Below are 21,727 nucleotides of genomic sequence, written 5' to 3'. Positions count from 1 at the left end.
AGGTCATGAACACTGACCACAGTTGAATGGCTTAAATGAGCTTTTCACATGAAACAAGTATGTATTTCACTTCTGAATACACAGTCACAATTAGACATGGACTTCTTGAAGACAATGACTAGGTCTTGCTCATAGTAGATAGTCAAGGAAAATTAACTGGGGTATTAGATATCAATACAGATTGATAAACAAATACAACTTTTTTTTTTTCATTTGTAAAACGAAAGTTATGAGCTCAGCCTCTAGAATTGTGTGGGACAGATTTTGCCTCCATTAGCTGTGTGAGCTTAGGTTTCTTAGTGCTTCCATGTCCTTATTTATTTTAAAAAAGGAAATTATCTGCTTTATTGAAATGTTGTATTAAATGCATTTATTGTTTTAAGGATTATTCTTGAAACTTTGATCTACTCAATAAATTTTAATCAATCTTCTCATCCTTCTTTTTTACATTGTTGCTTTTGTTAAGGCAAAAGTTTAGAACTCTCTAAGCATTTTAAAATTTAATAAAGTCTGTCATTTGATAACTATCTTTTCTTCATATTGAAACTTGGTGAGGGGATAGAATAAGCTCTGTCTAGAAATATAAAACAAAAACTAGAATGTGTTTAGCAAAAATTATCCAATGTTACTACTTCAAGTCATTACCAGAAAAATCTGCCCAAATTAGTAATGAGCTTTAACTATAAAAGATCTCAAAGGTTTTCTTCTTTTTTTCTTTCAAATTATACAGAGAAAATCATCAAAATAAGCTAAGCAAAGCACTACCTACTAGGGTATTTGGGGGAATTTTTTTTTTTTTTTTTTGTGGGGGAAATTTTTTTAAAGAAAAAGAAAAACACATCTTTTGTAACATTTGTATCTGTAGCATACAAGTCTAGGGAAGGGCTTCCAAATCTTTTTAAAAGACTATGTCCTCTTAAGGTGTTAAAAAAATTCTTAGACTGTGTTGTAAACACCACTAGTTAGCTCAAAAGAGGTACTTCCCTTTCCAAATTAAAAAAAAAAAAAAAAATCGAAGTAGGAATGCCTCTGGACAAATCCTGTATTCCAATCTTATGGAATATATATCAATTAATTACAACTCCAAATGATTACACACTAGTGAAAAATACAAAGGGAAAGCAAATGAAAGAACGTAATTGATCCCCAAATAATGCCAGCAGCAGCTGTGGTCATACTAATAATCATGACATAATATTTGATCCTTAAAAATGCCAATATGGCTTCTTAACTCCATTAGCAACAGAGAAAGAGAAAGAGAGATAGAGAGACAAATATATATATAAAAGCCCAGAGAGGACAACTGGCTTGCCCAGGTCTATAGAAATGTTCTCTGCATATCTGGGGGCAAAATTTAAGTCTTATCACTTCTAGTCCATTCTGCTGTCCTATACCACTGACAGGGTCTAATGGAAGTCACATTCCCAAAATTTGCCTGCGGTCATTTGTTTAGAATTCAGAATGCATTTTCTAAGACTGAAAAACATGTTTTGAAAGAGCATTGGCTTTCCCCTCATAGATACACATTTCTATACTTAATGCTACAGACCCTATTTTATGTATATAATGTGTTTCTAAAGGGGAAAAACAAGAAAAACACTTAGAATTATTATTTGGATGCAAGGGAAACATTTCCCCACCCTGCAGCCTGGCTGCTTCAGACCAGAATTGACCTTCAAACCTGGTTCCCTGAAAATGCAATCCAATCTTAACACTAGCTTTCTCATATCTGGCTCTGAAAGAAAGCAGAGCATTGTTTTTGAAGCACTATTAGAGGGGCAGGGATAAGTGTAGGAGACAGTGGAGTTCTAAAGGTAGGGCACTGATTGTGGTCTTCTCTGAATGCAGACAATACAGGGGTATATTTAAAGAGAATTTAGAAAACAACAATTAAATGAACTAAATGGCCTAGGCAATCTACTTTCTACCAGTACTATGATCTGGAAACTGTAAATAACATCAGCGATAAAGGATTACTCCCTAAAAAATATTTTGTTAGTCTATATTTTAAACAATTAATGTGGTTACTATTAAGATTTAGTGTATATTAAATTCACAGATTTTTATTGCTTATCTTATAACAGATACCACATGAGCTCCAGACACACACAAATTCAGCAACAAGTTTTTGTGTCATTAGTAAGTTCATAACAGTTCCAAATACTTTGAGCTCTCTAAGGGCACGGTTCATGCATTTAAGCCCTGTGGTATTACATCTTTTTTTAAAAAATGTAAATATTATATTATAAATTAACAATGATAGCACGGTGATTATAAATATGAAGAAATAGAATCGGAATTAATTTAATTCTGTCATTTTTCATGACTAATAGAAGTTTTTATGTTTAACACAGTGAAACGGAGTGCAGGCCAGGAAGTCTAACAGTTTCATTTGGTCAGTCCCAATTGTCCAACTTGGTAACTGGCTACATCACACATTCCATTTGGGCTGCCTTCCTTTCCCTCTTTCTTTTACCCACTCCCTTAACCTCCTTTGCCTCCCTAAGAAACTATTTGCTCTCAAATCCATGTCTCCAAATCTGCTTTTGAGGGAGTCCAAGCTGAAACACACCACAATGATCATACGGCGAATCCTACATCTGTGGCTAGTATTCCTGGCAGAAGAGCAGGTATCCCTAGATTTTCTCTTCTTTATTTTGTTCCCTGGATTTCCTCATACCACACCCTAGGGAGAAGATATAGACAGAGCCAGTATGCATGTGGCAGTTGTTTAGTGCAGGTAAGATTGCATTCACATTTATCTATATCTAGAGGAAATCCTAGACATGGTGAGCCTCCCAACACTGTTCAAGTTACAAATAATAGAGCTGAATCTGAAGATCAAAAATGGTGGACAAAGGGGGTCAAACAGCATCTATTTACGTGTCTTTTCTTCTTCCTTTGCTACCATTAGACCTGACACAGCTTGCTGGTACAAGTCTAAGTAGAGCTCTAAAATGAGCATTAGGCCAGGATTCTGGAGTGGGTTCTTTTCAGAACAGAAAAAGATCTCTGATGCAGGAAGGAAAATACAGGGAAAAGGAAACTCGAGGAGCAGCTTAGAAAGAAGGCAAGTGGCTGTGGTCCACTGAGAAGGTGTAAGGTTCAGAGAGAACACTCTTACAAGGGAATTCAAGTAAACGGTGACAGCCACATTTCACCTCCTTAAACTCTTGGATAAGATTCTTATAATAGTTCTCAGCTCTGCCTGCAAAACACTGAAGTTTTATTTATTTTTTCTCCAAAAACTACAGCTTCCCATGACTTGGATATAATAATCAGAATCCCTGGGCATAGTGCCTGGGTACATACATTTTTAAAGCTCTGGGGTAATTTTGACACACAAAGTAGAGATAAGGACCTAGAAGCAGAATAGGAAAAAAGTTGCCCTAATTTGACAAGTAATTCCTTCTTTGTTTCTTAATCAGATGTTTCTAATAAGAATTCAAGAAGAAAAACTCCCTATTTATTTATTTGTTTGTTTGTTTGTTTGTTTGAGACAGGGTCTCACTGTCAGCCAAGCTGGTGTGCAGTGGCACGATCACGGCTTATTATAGCCTCAACCTCCTAGGCTCACTCTCTCCTCAGCGTGCTGAGTAGCTGCAACTACAGGCATATGCCATCATGCCCAGCTAACACTTTTTTTTTTTTTTGTAATTTTTTTGTGGAGATGGGGGTCTCCTTTTGTTGCCCAGGCTGGTCTCAAATTCCTGGCCTCAAGTGATTCTCCTACCCCAGCGGCCAAAGTGTTGAGATTACAGGTGTAAACCACCACACCCTGCCGAAATTCTTGATAAATGAACTCTAGTCTCAAAGGACATGGTGTGTTTATCTGTCAAAATTGATGCCTCCTCAAAATGAATGTGTTTCTCAGTCACTATGTGGAATGGGCAAGGATTCTTAAGAAATAAATGGAATGCCAATGATGTTTATACTCTCCCAAATATCTTACATTCAAGATGAAATGTATTTGCATGAATAAACACATGGAAAATCTGTAAGGTATAGATTCTGCCTTAAGGCCAGGTACCTTTCTGTGTTTCTTAGTACCTGAACTCATGATCTCTCTTATTACAACTAATGTTTTTTGCAGGAAGAAGGTATGTGCTGAAGGAATTGTTCTCCATCTGCTATTACTCATTAGAGTCTTGAAGTCAATACTTGAATATTACCAGTGCAGCACAATGGCTGGTCAATGACTCAACATACAGCTGCAATATTAACTCAGGGCATGATTCACAAATGATTCTTTTTCTATTATAGTTGCTGACAGAGTCCTGGCAATGAACCCAGTCTTTTAGAGAAAAGTTGATCTTGGCAATGAATCCAGTCTTTAGAGAAAAGCTGATAGTTGATTGAGAGTGTGTGCGTGTGTGGGGGTGTGTGTGTGTGTGTGTGTACACGGATGGGGGGGCATATATATACATGCATACAGAGCAGCAAGATGGAACCAAAATATATGAGTATATTGGGAGAGCATTTTGTCCTGGCTTGTCAGTATTCCAGTATTTTCCTCCCCATTATGGGAATTAGTGTTGAAGTCAGACAGATCTGGGTTCAAATCATGGTTCTGTAACTTGATTGGTTATGTTCTGTGCCTTCTCTGAGCCTCAAACAATTGAAAAGAATAACATTTTTAAGTTATTGCAAAGTTGTTGGAAAGAGTAAATAAAAAGAGTACATTTAGAAATCACATCTGAATGGCTGCACACAATAAACACTTTCTTAAGTTTAATTGTCCAGTCCCATAGATTTAGCCCAAATAACGTTATTTTTTCATAAAAATCAAAATAGGGGTTTTAACCAAAGGTGCTTAGAGTCATGCAACTACACATTTTTCAACAGTACTATGGGCAGAGTTTTAGAAAACGTCATTTAGATGCAAATGCATGGAAATATATAAACTAGAAATCATATAAATGCAAAACTTGTTTTAGGACTATATTTCATTTTATCTCCTAATGTTTAAAAACACACACACCCACCCACACACACATACACCCTCCCCCACACACACACACCTCCCCCATGGCCTTCAAGTCCTGGAAACCACCTCTTGTCCCTATATAAATTACACTTTGCTTGTCATTTTTATTTTTTAATGGTTAATGATTTCCATGTAATAATTGCCAGTTTTCCTCTACCCCTTTGTCCCCTGCTGCAAAAGATCTAATCTATTCAGAGGAAGATAATTGCAGAGCTGTTGAAACAAAAAGAAATCGCTGCATCTCACCACTGTTGTGCGCCTCCAGCTGCGAGGCGGAGTTGACAGCAACCTTGCATAGCGAACAGTAAAGAAGCCGTTTTGCCTTTTCTTCCTCGGTCTCAGTAGAAGGACATGAGCTATTGCCAGTGGCTGTCGTTGGGCTTTTTTCCACTTTAGAGGTGATCTCAGTTGTCATAACACTGCTTTTGCGGATTTCCACAGTTGTCGTCGTTGATATTGCTGGTGTCCCTGCAGTACCATCTGTATTAGAAAAACACAGAAAAAAGGGGAGAAAACAGTGATATTGTCATTCCCTATTCAGGAATGTATCACGAATATTGCATTCTGCTTATAATGATAAGAGCAGCTAGCAACTGCTGTTTGTCAAGGATGCATCAATCACCTCATAAAAAAATTTACACAGATGACCATATTTAATTTCATGTATTAAAATAACACTTTCAGATGATTCTTGAATATCAACATAAATACAAGTTTAAAATATTCTATGGGGTAAATATCCACAAATTTCTCTTGTTAACACATAGCCTTAGTACAACAATATTTATAATATATTGCAGTCTCTCAATGCATATTTCTAAATGGCTTTTTCTAGATTTTTAAACAATTAAAATAGAAGATAAATGCTTTTAAGATACTTTGAATTTCTTTACTACTTGTCTATTTTGCTTCTTTCTTTCATTCTTTCTTTTTTAATTAAAAAACAGGTACAGATCCTTTTGCAATATTTATCCAAAAAGAAAAAGAGAAAGAAAAATTGGAGGCCTGATGCCATAATTGCTTTGACCAGATCAATAGTTCAGAAAATCATTGCTCTACGTACAAAGAGTTACAATTCAACCCAAGGTACAAAAATCATCAACATCAAAAGAAGAAGAATTCTAGTCTAGCGTATCTATTAAATACATGCCCTGTACCAAGTTGTACGCAGGGAGTTTGTGGCAAAAATATTCAGACATCAATAGCCACTATTCACGAGGAATTCACAGGATGGCCACACCATGCTGTTGTCACATTGTTTTAAGAGTTAAGTGATCATGAAAATGTTGAGGCACTGTAACTCTACAACCCTTCTGGCTCTAAAGTCTGATGCTAAATCTGGAGAGATCAATCTCCAAAGTAAAACTACCCTTTCTTAACTTTATTTGGGTATGCACAGCTCCCCTTCCAAATATGCCAATCACTGTTATGTTAGCAATGTTTGCCATACCCAATAACAAATTGCAAATAAGCTCTACACTTATATCCTATCTACCCAAATACTACTTTTTTGCCTCTCAGCTGGTTCTTAACTTCCTCTCCAAAATATTCCTAGGCTGCCTCTCCAGCTACATCTGCTATTGAAACTGTCTCTCATTCCATATACTGCTATGGTCACTATCTAATGCTACATTGAAAAGTTCATGATAAAGAGACTTGGCAAGGATATAAGGACCAATGGTCTGTCTGCAGTTAAGTGTTGTCTGCATAAACGCTTGCTTCTTGTTAGTTCATCACTATCAAGAGTTGACTGCAGCTACAGAATGACTGTTAACTGGGATATCCCCTTTCTTCCAGGCATAGGGGTGAAAATATAGGTGAGGTTTTTTATTGCTTTTCTCAATAGGGCATCAGAAACACCAGTCAATAAAAAGAGAAATGAATCCTTGTTTAAGGGCTGTTGTATAAAAAAATTCATCTGGATCTTATTTCCTTTGCCTGATACTTCACACACTTTCAATCACTTATTTACCTGCTAAGATCAAGTAAGTCTCTTTCAGTGTCATGAAGAACATTCACCAACCAAGTTTTCAAAATCATGCTGCAAATATGTGTCTCATGGCTAGAGAAAAATAAATAAAATTACCCTAACACTAAGTTATGTCATTAGAATACTTTTATTCCCTTGCACACTGAAAGGTCCACTCCCTGATTAGCTTTTATTTGCCTGTTAAGGTTCCATTATTAAAATAAGAAGTGACAGCCAAAAAATATCTCTGAGAACCTAGAGATGGAATGAAACATAACAACTTTAAGATGGTGCCATAGCTGTTTATTGCCCCCTATATACCAGAAATGATTGTTTGAAAGCATGAGTATATGTAACTGTGAATAAACAACAAGTAGTTAATTTGCTAGGTGTTTTATATACTTAAAATAATTACATATACTTATAAAACAATTCCATTTTTTATATTGTATAAATTGTATGTATTTATAAAGTAATTCCACAGTACAGAGCTGAGAAAATGAGAAAACTCCAGAAGTTAAGAAAATTTCCCAAGGACACACAAGTAGTACATTGTGAGCCAAAGTCAAGTGTTTCATGGAACAAGAAAATTAGATTTTGAGGCAAAAAATAAGAAAGAAAGTTAGGAATGATACTCTTGGCCATGACTGTGATTCTCCATAGTAAGGTCACAAGGAGCAGTGGGCTAAAACCACTAAATTGTTCTTAGGATCAGCTCTATCAGGAGTGATAACCATAAATACAGATATTATATTTAAACTTAGTTTGGCCACACACTGAAGCTAGTGTGATACTGTGGGTATTTACTTCATTGAAATCTACTATGGTAAAGATTTCCCCAGTACTACCCTGCTCTAACAACTTTTCCTCTGGATTGACTTGTTTATTTGGTCTTAATCTGAAAATGGCACATAGCATAGATCATAGTAATCCTAAACTAACTCTCCTATTTATAGTGCAATTTATTGACAAAAGCATAGAATAAACAAAACCATGAATCTTTCGATTCCTGTGACATCTACATTAGTGTTTCTCTGACCACAGAGAATAATGTACATTTATACCAAAGACAACAGAAGATTAGAGACATCAGATTCTCTATGCCTAGGACTTAGGGAAGTGTTAACATTTCTTAAGGCAAGTTCCTTGCATGAGACAGGCTTAGGGGAATTAATATCAACACTCAACTTCTGGTGCACCTACTTTGTGGAATACTTTTGACCACATAGCTAACCATAAATCTGTTATTTTCTAAGCATGTAGTTAGTGTGAAAGAAATACAACATTACATTTTTATCTTAAATGTAATATGTAGAACTTGACTCCATAAAGATAGGAATACTATTAATTTATAGGGAGTCATGGATTTTTCACTTACCTTGTTTTAGCAGTGATAAAGGGGTGTTTTTTAAACCAAGAAAGTAAGATAAATATATTTTAGCATTATGGTTTACTCAAAGAAAGTCAACTGTTCTATATAATGCATACAAAATTAGATATAGCAAAGAAGTTTACTTTAATATGGTCCATTGAATTACCAGTTATAAATAATTATTATCCACACGTTAAAATAGAATCTTAAATGAATGATAATGTTAACAGCATATACCCTTGACATGATGTGATGAAAATTACCTCTGTGGTCTTCCTTCTCATAACCCCTGTCTAACCATGAGAAAAACAGAAAACAGACCTAAACTTAAGGACATTTATCAAATTCCTGACCAGTACTCCTCAAAATTAGCAAGACTATCAAAACGAGGAAAGTGTGCGCAACTATCACAGTCTAGAGGAACCTAAGGAAATATGAGAACTCAGTGTAATGTGGGATCCTGAATGAGAGTCTAGGGCAAAAGAACATTAGGTAAAAACTTGGAAAATCAAATAAAGAATGGGCTTTCATTAACACTAATATATGAATATCGATTCATTAGTTGTGACAAAGGTACCATATTAATGTGAGATGTTAACAATAAGAGAAACTAGATGCAGGGTATATGGGAACTTTCTGATATATTCTTGTATCTTCTCTGCAAATCTAAAACTATTCTAAAATTAAAGTGTATTACTTTAAGGAAAACAGAATTATAACCAGTCAACAAATGGTGCATCATTAAAGTTATTTTGTGGAATCATAGTCAGAAAGAACCTTCATGGCTTTAGAGCACAGTTTTCTTAATTTTTAGATAGAGAAGTTTCAGGAAATTTCTCAAGGTCACATAGTGCTCTGAGATAATAACCAAGACTTGACATTGTATCTCCCAATGCCAAATCTAGTGCTTATTATCTTAACTGCAGTTACTCATGCACTCAACTTTATTCCATCAACATTTGTTAAGCAACTATTTTGTGCTAAGTTCTATCCCAAACCATTGGGATAAGAAGGCCAATAAATATAGATCATGTACTTAGTGACAAAATAGTTTATGAGATATCCCATAAAGACTTGAAATAATAACTATTATTATAAACTTAACAATTCTTAATCTGCTTTGTTCATTGCTATATTCTTGCACTTATCCTTGGCATGAAATGGGCACTCAATAAATATTGAGAGAAAACAATGAATAAATTACCAATAATAGCTAATCATCGTGGAAGCACTTTTAAAATATTTACAAGTATTAACTCATTCAATCCTCATAAAAAAACAAGAGGTGCACAACATTTTTATTATCATCATAGCAACAAAACTGAGGTATGGAGATATTTGGGAACTTGCCCAATGCCAGAGCTGCCAACAGGTAAATTTTGAACACAGTTCAAATTTTCAAATCAAAAACAATGATTTGAACACAGTCTGGCTCAGTTGCACGTGCTCTTCGTTTATTTTTTATTGCTTAAAATTTAATTTTTTATAAAATAATTTGAATTAGTCTTGATTTATTATGCATGCTGAAAGATAACATATTAAACATTCGACTATAAAAGAAACTAAGCATGGCTCAAGCTAGAGTCAATTCTGTATATCCAAACATCCATTAAGCTAAGGTATTAAGTTGCTTAAAACCATTTAGAAGGAGGAAAGAAAAGGAAAACCTATAGCTCTCAACTAACCTCTTGTGCAGAATGGTAAGAATAAACCACAGGACTTCACTGAACCTTTTTTTCCCCCCTCAAAAGACAAGAAAGTGGGAAAATGATATGCTTTTCTTACTGTTTCCCAAAGGCTGATTCAGATTTCTTTGCACTTCTCTACCAAAGACTCTGGAACAATATATATGTGACAAGGAGTTAAAAATAATGGGTGAAATTCAGTGAGAAGAGAAAGATTTGAGATGGTTGGGGCTTGCATTTCTGTGCCATTTTTCTGCCAGCGCCCTGTAGCAAATATTCATTAATGCAACTGTTGCTATTTGGCTTTGGCATCAAAACAGATTGCTAATACGTTGTGGAATGAGGCTTTAGTTGAGAATCAAAGGAAACGTCAATATTCAAGGTGGCCCATTTATGACCTTCATCTTGTATAAAAACACTGTAAATACTTCTTTAAAAAAATCCATAAAGCATAAGAAAGGATTCCAAAAAATATCAACACTTGAATTTTGGATAGTAACATGGAGCAGCCAAGTTACATGGTCTGGGCAAGAAATTTATTCCTCTGCTTACAGACTTTCGTAACTCAAGTGGAAAAACCAAAGGTGAGTTACTAGAGTTTCCTCTCAGGTAACAGGGATTAGTGTTATAACCCAAAGATGCTCATCATGTTTTCCTGTAGATTGAATGCTCAGAATTACATCTGATTTATTTTCTTCTTTCCTATGTGAATTTAAGTCTCACTCAGACTTGCTAGGAAACGAAGAAAACAGCTGCTTCCTCATGAATATGCTGACATTCTGAAGTATGAAAAGGTGCTTCTAACAACAACAACAAAAAAGTCTTTAGAAATTATTCCTGGTGGTTTATTTTCTACCAATTTTATTTCATTTAACTAAAATTTATTGAGCCCATTCCACAGTCTTAGACCCCGGCAGGAAGGGCCTTGGCACTGGCTGTGCTTAAAAGTCCCTTTATATGTGTATTTGTTTTTTTTTTTTTTTTTCCTTGTAAAATAAAAAAAGTTTCTACAGGGTTCTGTAACCAATGGAGCAGAGGGGAATTATGGGAAAGGGAAGTGAGAACTGAACTGGGCGCCCCAAAGGTCAGAGTACAGAGGCTGGGAGTTTATAAGTGTGTGCGTGTGCACTTATGAGTGTATGTGTCTATGTGTATGCATGTGCATGTATGGCTATATGTGTATATCTGTGTATAAGAGTGTGTGTGTGTGTGTGTGTGTGTGTGTGTGTGTGTGTGTGTGTTGAGAGGTTGGAAGGTATCACAACTTCTATCTGGAAACCGGAGAAAGAGTGGCTGTTTTTGTACACAGTACACATTTGGCCACCCTCAAATCACAAAAATGTATGTCTAAGCAGAAAAAGTCCCCCTGCCCTAAATTCCTCACTCCCATCGGCTAGAGTGGTATAGCTGTAGAAAGTGCTTTAAACTGTCTAGAAATCCCAAGGCCACCAAATGAGGCTGGGGAGAAATCAAGTGCTCCACTCCACTTTGCAGGGTACCTGATTTGGGTGGGTCCAGTCACCAGCCAGAAGTTCTGGCTTTGGGCACAGCTTCCTCTCTGTTCTTACAAATCTGCTTCGCTACTAGGCTCAAGGCTGATTCAAGTCAGGGGATTCTTTATTCTTCAGGTCACAAAGACAAATCCTGGGGAACAAAGTGTGGAGTTGCTGGGTAAAACTTGATACATATTTAGATATATGGCATATAGTCTCCATTTGTACGCTTGGGCCTGAAAATTTTGGGGGTTTGTCTTATAGGACCCATCCTATACAGGATGCTGTGTTAATCACAGGAGGTAAAAAATAAATGCAATATAAGTTGTATATACAAGAGTAATAGGACTCTAATATAAAGAGTGGAGGGAACAATGAATTCCCTCTCCTTGAGAAGAATAAGCTGGAAGAAGTATTACTAGAAAACATTAGAAAAATGAATTGTACTTCAGACTGATTTCACTGTGTCTCTAATGGTCTGTGACTTGGTAGTTTCATGCAAAAAGTAATCACGTATACTTTTCATCAAGTGACAAGTTCTTTCCCATAGTAGCCTGCATGAAACTCTAATGTTCTAAGGGATTGGGTGACTATACGATTTCTTTCTACATTTACATTATTTGAACAAAATTTCCCAAGCCTTGTATGCATTAAAAATTTTAGAAAGGAGATTTTAAAATTTCCAAAACAAAAATATTGAACTGAAACTTTTGAGTTGATTTTCAAAGCTGTCCAATTTATTATCTGTTTGAGGCAACTACATCAAGAATAGATTCATATACATAGATAATGGTTATCTGTTGAACTCACTATGTGCTACATATATTACATGCAAATTAGACCATAAATTATTCCAATGAAAAATATTAAGGCAGAAGCAGAGCCCATTTAAAAAATTTATCTTCTGGATTTCCCTCTTTTTCTTTCGTTTTTTTTTTTTTTTTTTTTTTTTTGAGATAGAATCTCGCTCTGACACCCAGGCTGGAGTACAGTGGTGCAATCTTGGCTCACTGCAACCTCTGCCTCCTGGGTTCAAGCGATTCTCCTGCCTCAGCCTCCTGAGTAGCTGGGATTACAGGCATGCGTCACAACGCTCGGCTAATTTTTTTGTATTTGTAGTAGAGAAGGGGTTTCACCATGTTGATCAGGCTGGTCTTGAACTCCTGACCTGAGGATCCGCCCACCTCAGCCTCCCAAAGTGCTGGGATTATAGGCGTGAGCCACTGCACCCGGTCTTTTTATGTTTTTTGAAATGGAGCCTCACTCTGTCACCCTGACTGTAGTGCAGTGGCACAATCCTGGCTCACTGCAAGCTCCATCTCCCTGGTTCAAGCAATTCTCCTGCCTCAGCCTCCTGAGTAGCTGGGATTACAGGCACACACCACCATGCCCAGCTAATTTTTTTGTATTTTTAGTAGAGGCGGGGTTTCACCATGTTGGCCAGGCTGGTCTTGAATGCTTGACCTCAAATGACCCACCCACCTCGGCCTCCCAAAGTGCTGGGATTACAGGTGTGAGCCACTGCGCCCAGCTGAATTTCCCTATTGATGCCAAAGATCAATTATTTTCATAGGGACTTGCCATTTTCTACAAAGATCATGTGATTTGAGAGGGCAATGTGAGAATGCTTTTTGTAGGATAATTTATCCAAAATTTAGACAATTCCTATTACTCATTCAAATTTGGGGATAAACAGACTAGAGAATCAGGTTGCCAGGACAGAGCACAGTTGCAGAAGCCCCCAAAAAGAGGTGGTGATCAGGACCAGGTCACACACCTCAACTTGGGTCAGGCAACTGAGGGTTGAGCTAATGAGATGAAGAAGGGGCAGCAAAGTTGGACCATGCAGGAGGAAGAAGCAGAGGCTCCTGAAGCACAGAGTCTTGACACGAATTGTCCAGTCCCCTAGAGGAGGTAAGCAGGTTCCGATATTTGCCGGCCAAAGCTGAGATCTACTGTATATCTTCAACCTCCACATCTCCGAAATGCTCTTAACCTCAAAATGGACCTTTCTAGATTAAACTGGGATTTCACCAAGTCAAAGCGCATGTTCTCTCTAGACAATGGGTCTCCCCCACAACCTAAAAAGAAAGAAGCCAACAGAAAAAGGCAGATGTAAAAGGGTGACTGACAATAATAGTATTAGGGACATGTCCAAACACTGCTCATCTCTCCAGTGGTTACAAGACTGATCAGGCGGCTTGACTTAAGCTCGCCCTCAGAATACAAGGTCTCTATTTAAAGAGAGATAAGCTGATTAGAGTTAGTATTATTACTTTTTTCCTCACCAGGTAAATTGCCCTCTTTCCTTTCCTTAGAATCCATAAATTAGGGACTCATTCCAGGAAAGAAGCCCTGGCATGTCTTATTAGCCTAATTTAGTATCACAGCATTGTCCTTAGTTGATAACAATCACCTCAGCAATCTATATCAATGTCTTATCATGCCAATACCTTAATTTCTAAGTCAATGAGGATTATATTCTCTACTCATTTGGTATATAAATATACTCCATAACATAACTAGAACAGCATCTGCCAGACAGTTGGTAATTGATAAACATGGATGCTGCTGCCATCACATTTGTTAGGCATTTGCTTATCTTTTAAAAGTTGGAGTTATATCCCTGTCAGGTAGGTGCTAGACTGAAAATTGGCATAGCAATAAAAAAGCATATCATTGACCTCCTAAACTAAGTTTTCAACCTTAATCATTTTCCTCTTATAAATTTTCAAATAATATTTATTTCATTCTTTTCTTTATGCTCCTTTGACTCTCAAAACATCCCCCTATCATGGGGCCATGACGTTGGGGAACTTTCACGAATCCTATTACTATAAACTAGTGATTGTGAGACTTTAGCATGCATCAGAATCACCCAAAGAGCTTGACAAAACACAGACTGCCCAGTCCCAGCCCCATCAACAGAGTTTCTGATTCAGTATGTATAGGGTGAGGTCTGATTATTTGCATTTCTAACAAGTTCCCAGGTATTGCTGCTGCTGCTGCTCTGAGAACCACACTTCAAGAACCACCACTGACAGATCTGTCAATTAGTTTCTAGTTTAGATTAACTGGTCTCAGTTGTAAAGCTAAATGTTATTTAAATAGCAAGTCATGAATGCGTGAAGAGGGAAATGAGAGATTGAGTAACCAGTGTCCTTGTTTGCCTGAGGGAACTGAGGGAGTTCCTGCGACATGGGACTTTCAGTATTAAAGTTGGAACATCCTAGGCAAGCCAGGGGAAGCCAGGGGAAGCTAGTCACTCTAAGAGAGAAACCTGAAAAAAATTAGAAAATTCTTTAAAACATTTTTAGATACTACCTAATCAACAAACTTTTTTTTTTGAGACAGAGTCTCACCCTATCATTCAGGCTGGAGTGCAGTGGCACCATTTTGGCTCACTGCAACTTCTGCCTCCTGGGTTCAAGTGATTCTTCTGCCTCAGCCTCCTGAGTAACTGGGATTACAGTAGCTGCCACCACACCTGGCTAATTTTTGTATTTTTAGTAGAGATGGGGTTTCACCATGTTGGTCAGCCAGTCTCGAATCCCTGACCTCCGGTGATCTGCCCTCCTCAGCCTCCCAAAGTGTTGGGATTACAGGCGTGAGCCACCGTGCCCAGCCTAAACAACAAACATTTCTATTGAGAGATGCACTTTTTGATAACAAATGAGGAAGGATAGAGACACATTCTGATCTTTGGAGCAGAGAAAAATACTAGTGGGAGCCTAAATAACCTTCTATTGATCAGTTAAACCAGGGTTTCTTTTGTAAGAATAAACTTTTCTCTCCCTAACTTAGAGTTTATATATTTCTAGGGGAATTAATTTTCTACTTTGTTCACAGATGTTTAGTATAAATCACAGTTCATCCTCTCCGAATATAATTTAAGCCAAAATAAATTAATCCAAACCTAAGTTCATGAGAAGGTAAGATTGTTAGGCCTTGATCCAGTTAATTGAGTGGGTCCGGCTACTGTACGTACAATTGATAAGCACCAAGACAAATGTGTGAGTTTTATCAAAATTCGTGAGCTTCTGGATAAATATTACAAAAGGGAAAGGAAAAGGAAGACCAAAAGAAACTCAATTTACTCCGAAGGTATTGTAAGTGATTTGGATGCCACTGGATTAGGAAACTGCCTTTTCATGCTTCTAATAGAGATTTTATTTTTCCTCCAGTAGGGCAGAATGAAAGAAAAGAAAGCCCTCCAAAATCTATGAATGATAGCACCCCTGTTCCAAGAGCTATCAGAGGAAAAAAGTACTGCATGCTGCAGTAACAGTTTCTGTTTCATTAATGAGAAGAACTGTGTATTGGAAAGCTCAGTTTGAAATCTGGCAAGAAATCAAGATATGGTTTTTCAGTGACTGCCTTTGGTAGTTCATCTGTTTAACATATGTAGTAATGGCCTTCGTCCTGCTGGCCATGTGCTTTAGGTTAAAAGTAAGGGTTTGTCATGTGTCCTTACTATCCATGATATCTAACTATTAGAATTATGGCATGATGAATCATGAATCTTGAAAGCTTTTACTAAATGAAGTTGAACGAAAAGTGAGAGAAAGCTTACCTCTGACTGGTAATTTAGAATGAGTAGGGACTGTAAAAGGTGAAGATAGCCACGCCAAGTTATTTAGGACACAAATACTTGCTCTAGAATCTTGTTGGGCAGCACATACAATGAAAATGAAGAAACAACAGCCAGCTCTTCAGTTTTTTGTACCATAGAGCTGTCTTGAAGATAAGAAAACAAGCTCCCACAATAAAGGGTGCAATGATAAAATATTTAGTATGGAAATAATTTAGAGCATTATCCCATCTGGACTCAGGCATTTTATTGTATGTGCAAGAGTTATAATACTTAGCATTTTTCATTACAATGTTAGTGTTTCATAAATTAACTATGCAGAAAATGTTTTAATCACCAGAAAGATACCATGATGTAACTGATATGCACTTGCCACAATATACTGCTCAGACATCTAGATTAAAGGATTTTTCATATTTCAGGGAACTAGAAAAGGAGTTTTCAGGGAGTAAATTCCAGTGGATAAATCATCGAAAATGGTTGACAAAGAGGATGGAAGTATAGAAAAGGAAATGAGAAAAATTACATAAATTGAGAAAACATTTTTTAACCAATAATTTTTCAGCAACTCCTGAGCATTCAATTTCAACTATAAGCTGAGTTAAAACTCAAACTACCCGTCATTTCACTCAAAACAGCAATGTATTATTATTTTTCTCTCTGCAAAGAAGGAAGAAAAATAGGGGTCATCACATAATACAATGATTTCTTGATAGAATTTCTCTCTTCAAAGTAGTTTCCATGTTGTGTTATCTTCAGTCAAAGATAATTTTTTAAGAGCTGGAGGATAAATAAATATTAGAGAAAACATACTAATAAATATGGAATAGGAGATATCAAAAGTCTACTGATTATTTACAGAAAGGTTGGCCACTGAAAAACTGTTAGAGCTGTTTGGAAAATAATATGATACAATTCTGGAACAAATGTGTCTCTTTCCCAGCAAAATCAACAGACCTCTTTCTAAGAAGCCAAGATTCCCTTTTTATCTTCAGAAACCATATAAACTAGATTTTCATGAAATTCCAAATATAAACTTATCTCTCCTCTTATTCCCATTAGCTATCACATAACTCCAGAAATTCCAAACTACAGCAAACTGCCCCTTGCACAAAAATTTGCCAAACTATGTATTATTCTTTTCACATTTGAGAAGACATTCATTGTAATTGTGTCACCATTTCGTCAAAGCATTAATTTAAATGTTTAAAAAAGTCAATCTCTCTTTTTTTTCAAAATGATATGAAATAACAATTTTTATTTTCTTAGGCTTCATCCAAACATTGTTTATTTTAGCATTAAGCAACTTTAAATCTAATTATTCAAGTATGTATTTAAGAAAAAATGACTTAATGGTTAGTTCTGTCAATCAATTTTCAACTCAGTACTTTAAGATAAATATATTTTAGGGCAGAGTTGTATTAATAAAGTATGCTAAGAATTCATTTCAAAATAAATCTGTATTATCTCTGAAACTGTCTAAACTGGCCACTCTTATCCTGTAAAATGCTAAGTATTTTTATAGCCACAAAATAAAAAAATAGAAATCTAGTACCATATGACTGACCTTTCAAAGGATGCTGGCATTTCTATTTCATTTCACTCATTGAGATCTCGTTACATGAGTTAAATCACAACATCATATTGGAGCCCATTTGATGTAAATAGAAGTTCTAATATTTCACCATTACTTTTGATAAGATAATGTTTAAAATATAATCCGTGGCCGGGCGCGGTGGCTCAAGCCTGTAATCCCAGCACTTTGGGAGGCCGAGATGGGCGGATCACGAGGTCAGGAGATCAAGACCATCCTGGCTAACACGGTGAAACCCCGTCTCTACTAAAAAATACAAAAAACTAGCCGGGCAAGGTGGCGGGTGCCTGTAGTCCCAGCTACTCAGGAGGCTGAGGCAGGAGAATGGCATAAACCCGGGAGGCGGAGCTTGCAGTGAGCTGAGATCTGGCCACTGCAGTCCAGCCTGGGAGACAGAGCGAGACTCCATCTTAAAAAAAAAAAAAAAAAAAAAAAAAAAAAAAAATATATATATATATATATATATAAAAATCCGTAATTAAGCTTTAGAATAGAGTCATTGTTTTATTCAGGATACATATTTGTATAGTTGTTTTTTATTATCAATATCTCTGTTACCTTTAACAACAACCCAACTGGAAATTTAAAAGCTAGCACTGTGAGTAAATTGTTTTGCTTTATGGGTCATGCTTTAAAATTAGGTTAATTCTCTTGGTACATAAGATCTTATTTGTTGTATATCATGTTATCTATAAAAGTGTTTTATAACAAAAGTAGGTTATTTTGAAAATGTTTCCCTAGCAATGAAAAAGCCTTATCATGGATGTAAGACTAATTTTGTTCACATCCTTACTGGCAGATTCTTCTTGCCCAGGGAAGAAGCCAGGCCAAGAACGCTAGCAGTCCAGGACCAAATGTGTTGAGTCAAATGTCTGAGTAGACAGAGAGTGTGTGAGGCAAATCAAGCCTGATATTTGAAAGGTTGTTGCCAAGTGGTCAAGATCACAGCCAGGACACAACAGCCAATTCACAGGGCTGGGGAAAGAAGTCAGAGCCAGAAGTCAAACTGGGTGAGAAGAAACAGGTCCCAGGGTATCTGAGGACTCAGCCTGAGACCATGGCAGGCAGACAATGTAGTGACCTTGTCAAGTTATTTTTAGCGTGAAGGCCTTACCTCCTTGGACAGGTCTGTCATGGTTTTATTGAGGAGAGTGCTCATGGTCACTACCTGCACCTCCAGGGGAGAGGAGGAGAGGCAAAGAAATGAATGGTAGTTGTGAATCTAGAGGCTTTGTGTTTTCTTTTATGCCCTTGGACCATACATTAGGAAACTGCAAAGACAGCAAAGACTCATGCTTTTTGTTTCTCGTCTCCTCTTTTGTTCGACTTGTCCATTCTTTACCTCAAGAAAAACAAAACAAATAACTGAATGAAAGAATGAATCAATAAGGAACGTATGTATGTATTTCTGTCTTTAAGATTTCAATCTGCTCCCATATGTCACCCCTAATTGAGGACATTTCCGGAGAAGGCTGATTAAAAACTTTTTTCAACTTGCTGGGGAAAAAAGACAAGTGATCAAGGATTGGGCAGATTGGCTAATGGAGTTGAACTGTGTGATTTGGTTCAGTGAAATCATCTTTTCTCAGAAGCTCATCAAGACAACAACCCTGGATAGAACTCAGTTTTATAAAAATACAATGCTTTTCACCAAAATAAATTCACTTAGATAATTCAAGTGCACACATAATTCTAAGTGTTGGAGGAATTCTTGAAGAATGCTTAGACATTGAAAAAATAATGTATTTTGTTTCACACAACACATGATATGTGCATTTCTAGCACTGCAATGCCATAATTTCAGTAGTTATTTGCTTTTCTTTAACACTTCAGAAAAATTCCACTATGACCTAACTTTCAAAACATATTTTCAACACTGGTAACAGTTTCCTTTCTGGCTGACTTATCAATCTGAGTTCATAAATGTTTCCTTAGCCTAGAATTTTAATTAACTTAAGTTGAATAGATCTGAATGAGATAGAAATTATCTGTATTTGCTTATTAACTTTTTTCAGGATAAGATAGAATTAGAAAGGAAAGAGAAGAGTAAGAGACACATGTCTTATTTGTCCTTTTAAATTACAGATTTATAGGGAGAGAAATTTTGTGAGCTTCTCCTTTTAAGGATAGTTTTATAAGTTAGTCCAGATGGATCAATATGATGAACCAGTCAATAAGATTTTGAAGAAACTCTTCTCTATCTTTGAAGGTACTATCATCACAGATATTCTGTCTCTATTGGAGAATATATCCTGTTAAGATTTCTGAGATGCTAATAAAAAAAAGTCACCAAAAATGATGATTTATAAATTCTGATGTAAATATCACTGAAACATACAAATGAATAAATGCCAAGTAGTCTGTGTATTTTGCAAGATATATGTACATAGCACACTTAAAATGATAGATTATGCATCACTCAAAATGAGATAAAGACTATTTCTTTCACTACTTTTATGTTTATTATTTTTTGCTATTTTAAAATTTCCTTCATATAGAGTGGGTCTCTCAAGTTATTCCAACAATCTAGCTTCCCAGTTTCATAGGTCCTTATTCTAAACATAATTACTGTTATATGAATCAGCTATCAGGTATAACAATGCATTATCTCAAAGGTAAACATAAATAATTACAAAATAAAACAAATGCATGGCAAAAAATTAAAAGGTGCAAGATAATGGTAACATCCTAAATTTGTTTAGTCCTTTTTAATTTTCAAATAAATTTTGTATCCACTTCTCTGTTTTTATCCTCAGTACAGTACTACGAGAAAAACATTAAAGTTCTTATTTTATAAAGGAGAAAACTAGCTCATTGATATAAAGTCACTTGCTAGAATCATATAGCTATTAATTGGCAAAGACATTATCAGCATCAAGATTGTTTAAGGTTTACTTTTGCCACCTGGTAGAAAATATTGTCTTTGATTGTAAAGAGCTAAGTATTAAAAATTGCATAGTATTTATAGGACATTGCAGCAATTATATATTTTTTATTTCTGCCCAAATATTGCTAAGACTGTGTGTATGACTAGAAAACTATATATTTAATTGTGAACTAATTTTATAGCACTTAGAATAGAGACATATGCATTAAACAGTTTTGTGTAGTAATATTATTAGGTGATTTAAATTTAATGTACCATGTCAGATTTCTAATACCTACTTATTAAATTTACCAAGGTTTTTAGCCTTCTGTTTACAAACTGTAATCATTTAAAACATAAAAAAGGCAGCAACATGCTTTCAAAGTAGAGGTTAGATCACATCACTGTTCTCCAAATACCACAGTGGCTTTCAATTTTGCCCCATGTAAAGACTAATCTTCAACTGAAAGCTTTCACCCTGAGATTAAGAGCAAGAATGTCCACTCTTGCTGCTGCTATTGATCATTGTATTGAAAGTTCTAGCCAGAACTATGAAGCAGGGGGAAAAAACATAAAAGGTATCCAGATTAGAGAAGCAGAAGTAAAACTACCTCTATTCATAGATGACATGATCTTGTACATAGAAAACCTTAAAATATCTACAAAGAAAACCCAAAATGAATTTCTATACACTAGCAATGAACAATCTAAAGTTAAGAAAACAATTTTACTTACAATTGCATGAAAAAGAATAAAATCTAAATTTATTCTAAAGAATAAATGTAATCAATAAAGTGTAAGACTTGTACACTGAAAACTACAAAACAATGTTGGAAAAAAATAGAATAGCTAAGTACGTGGAAAGGCAGCCCATATTTGATGGTTGGAATCCTTAATACTGTTAAGATGGCAATACTATCTAAATTACTCCACATATTCAGTGGAATACCTATCAAAGTTTTGACTGAGTTTTTAATAGAAATAACTAAGCTTACCTAAAATGTATATAAAAATAAAGGGATACTAAATAGCAAAAGGATATTGAAAAAGAAGAATAAAGTTAGAGGATTCAAGAATAAAGTTAGAGGATTCACACTTCTTGATTTCAAAACTTACTAAAAAATTACAGTAATAAAAACAGTATGGCATAAGAATAGACATAGATCAATG

The 21,727-nt window shown here is 35.9% G+C and overlaps 1 protein-coding gene across 2 annotated transcripts in view; it reads right to left on the bottom strand.

Moving 5' to 3' along the window:
* The window catches only part of ZNF385D (zinc finger protein 385D), a 360,213-nt gene that overhangs the window by 10,710 nt on the left and 327,776 nt on the right, over positions 1–21,727 (bottom strand). For both annotated transcript variants that reach the window (XM_030933306.1, XM_030933313.1), the window contains exon 5: positions 5,234–5,467. In XM_030933306.1, the coding sequence (XP_030789166.1) occupies positions 5,234–5,467 (234 nt within the window). The remainder of the gene's footprint in view (positions 1–5,233; positions 5,468–21,727) is intronic.

This window comes from Rhinopithecus roxellana, chromosome 1, assembly GCF_007565055.1.
Source record: "Rhinopithecus roxellana isolate Shanxi Qingling chromosome 1, ASM756505v1, whole genome shotgun sequence".
NCBI classification, from domain to species: Eukaryota; Metazoa; Chordata; class Mammalia; order Primates; family Cercopithecidae; genus Rhinopithecus; species Rhinopithecus roxellana.
This window is presented reverse-complemented; position numbering and strand designations above follow the sequence as displayed.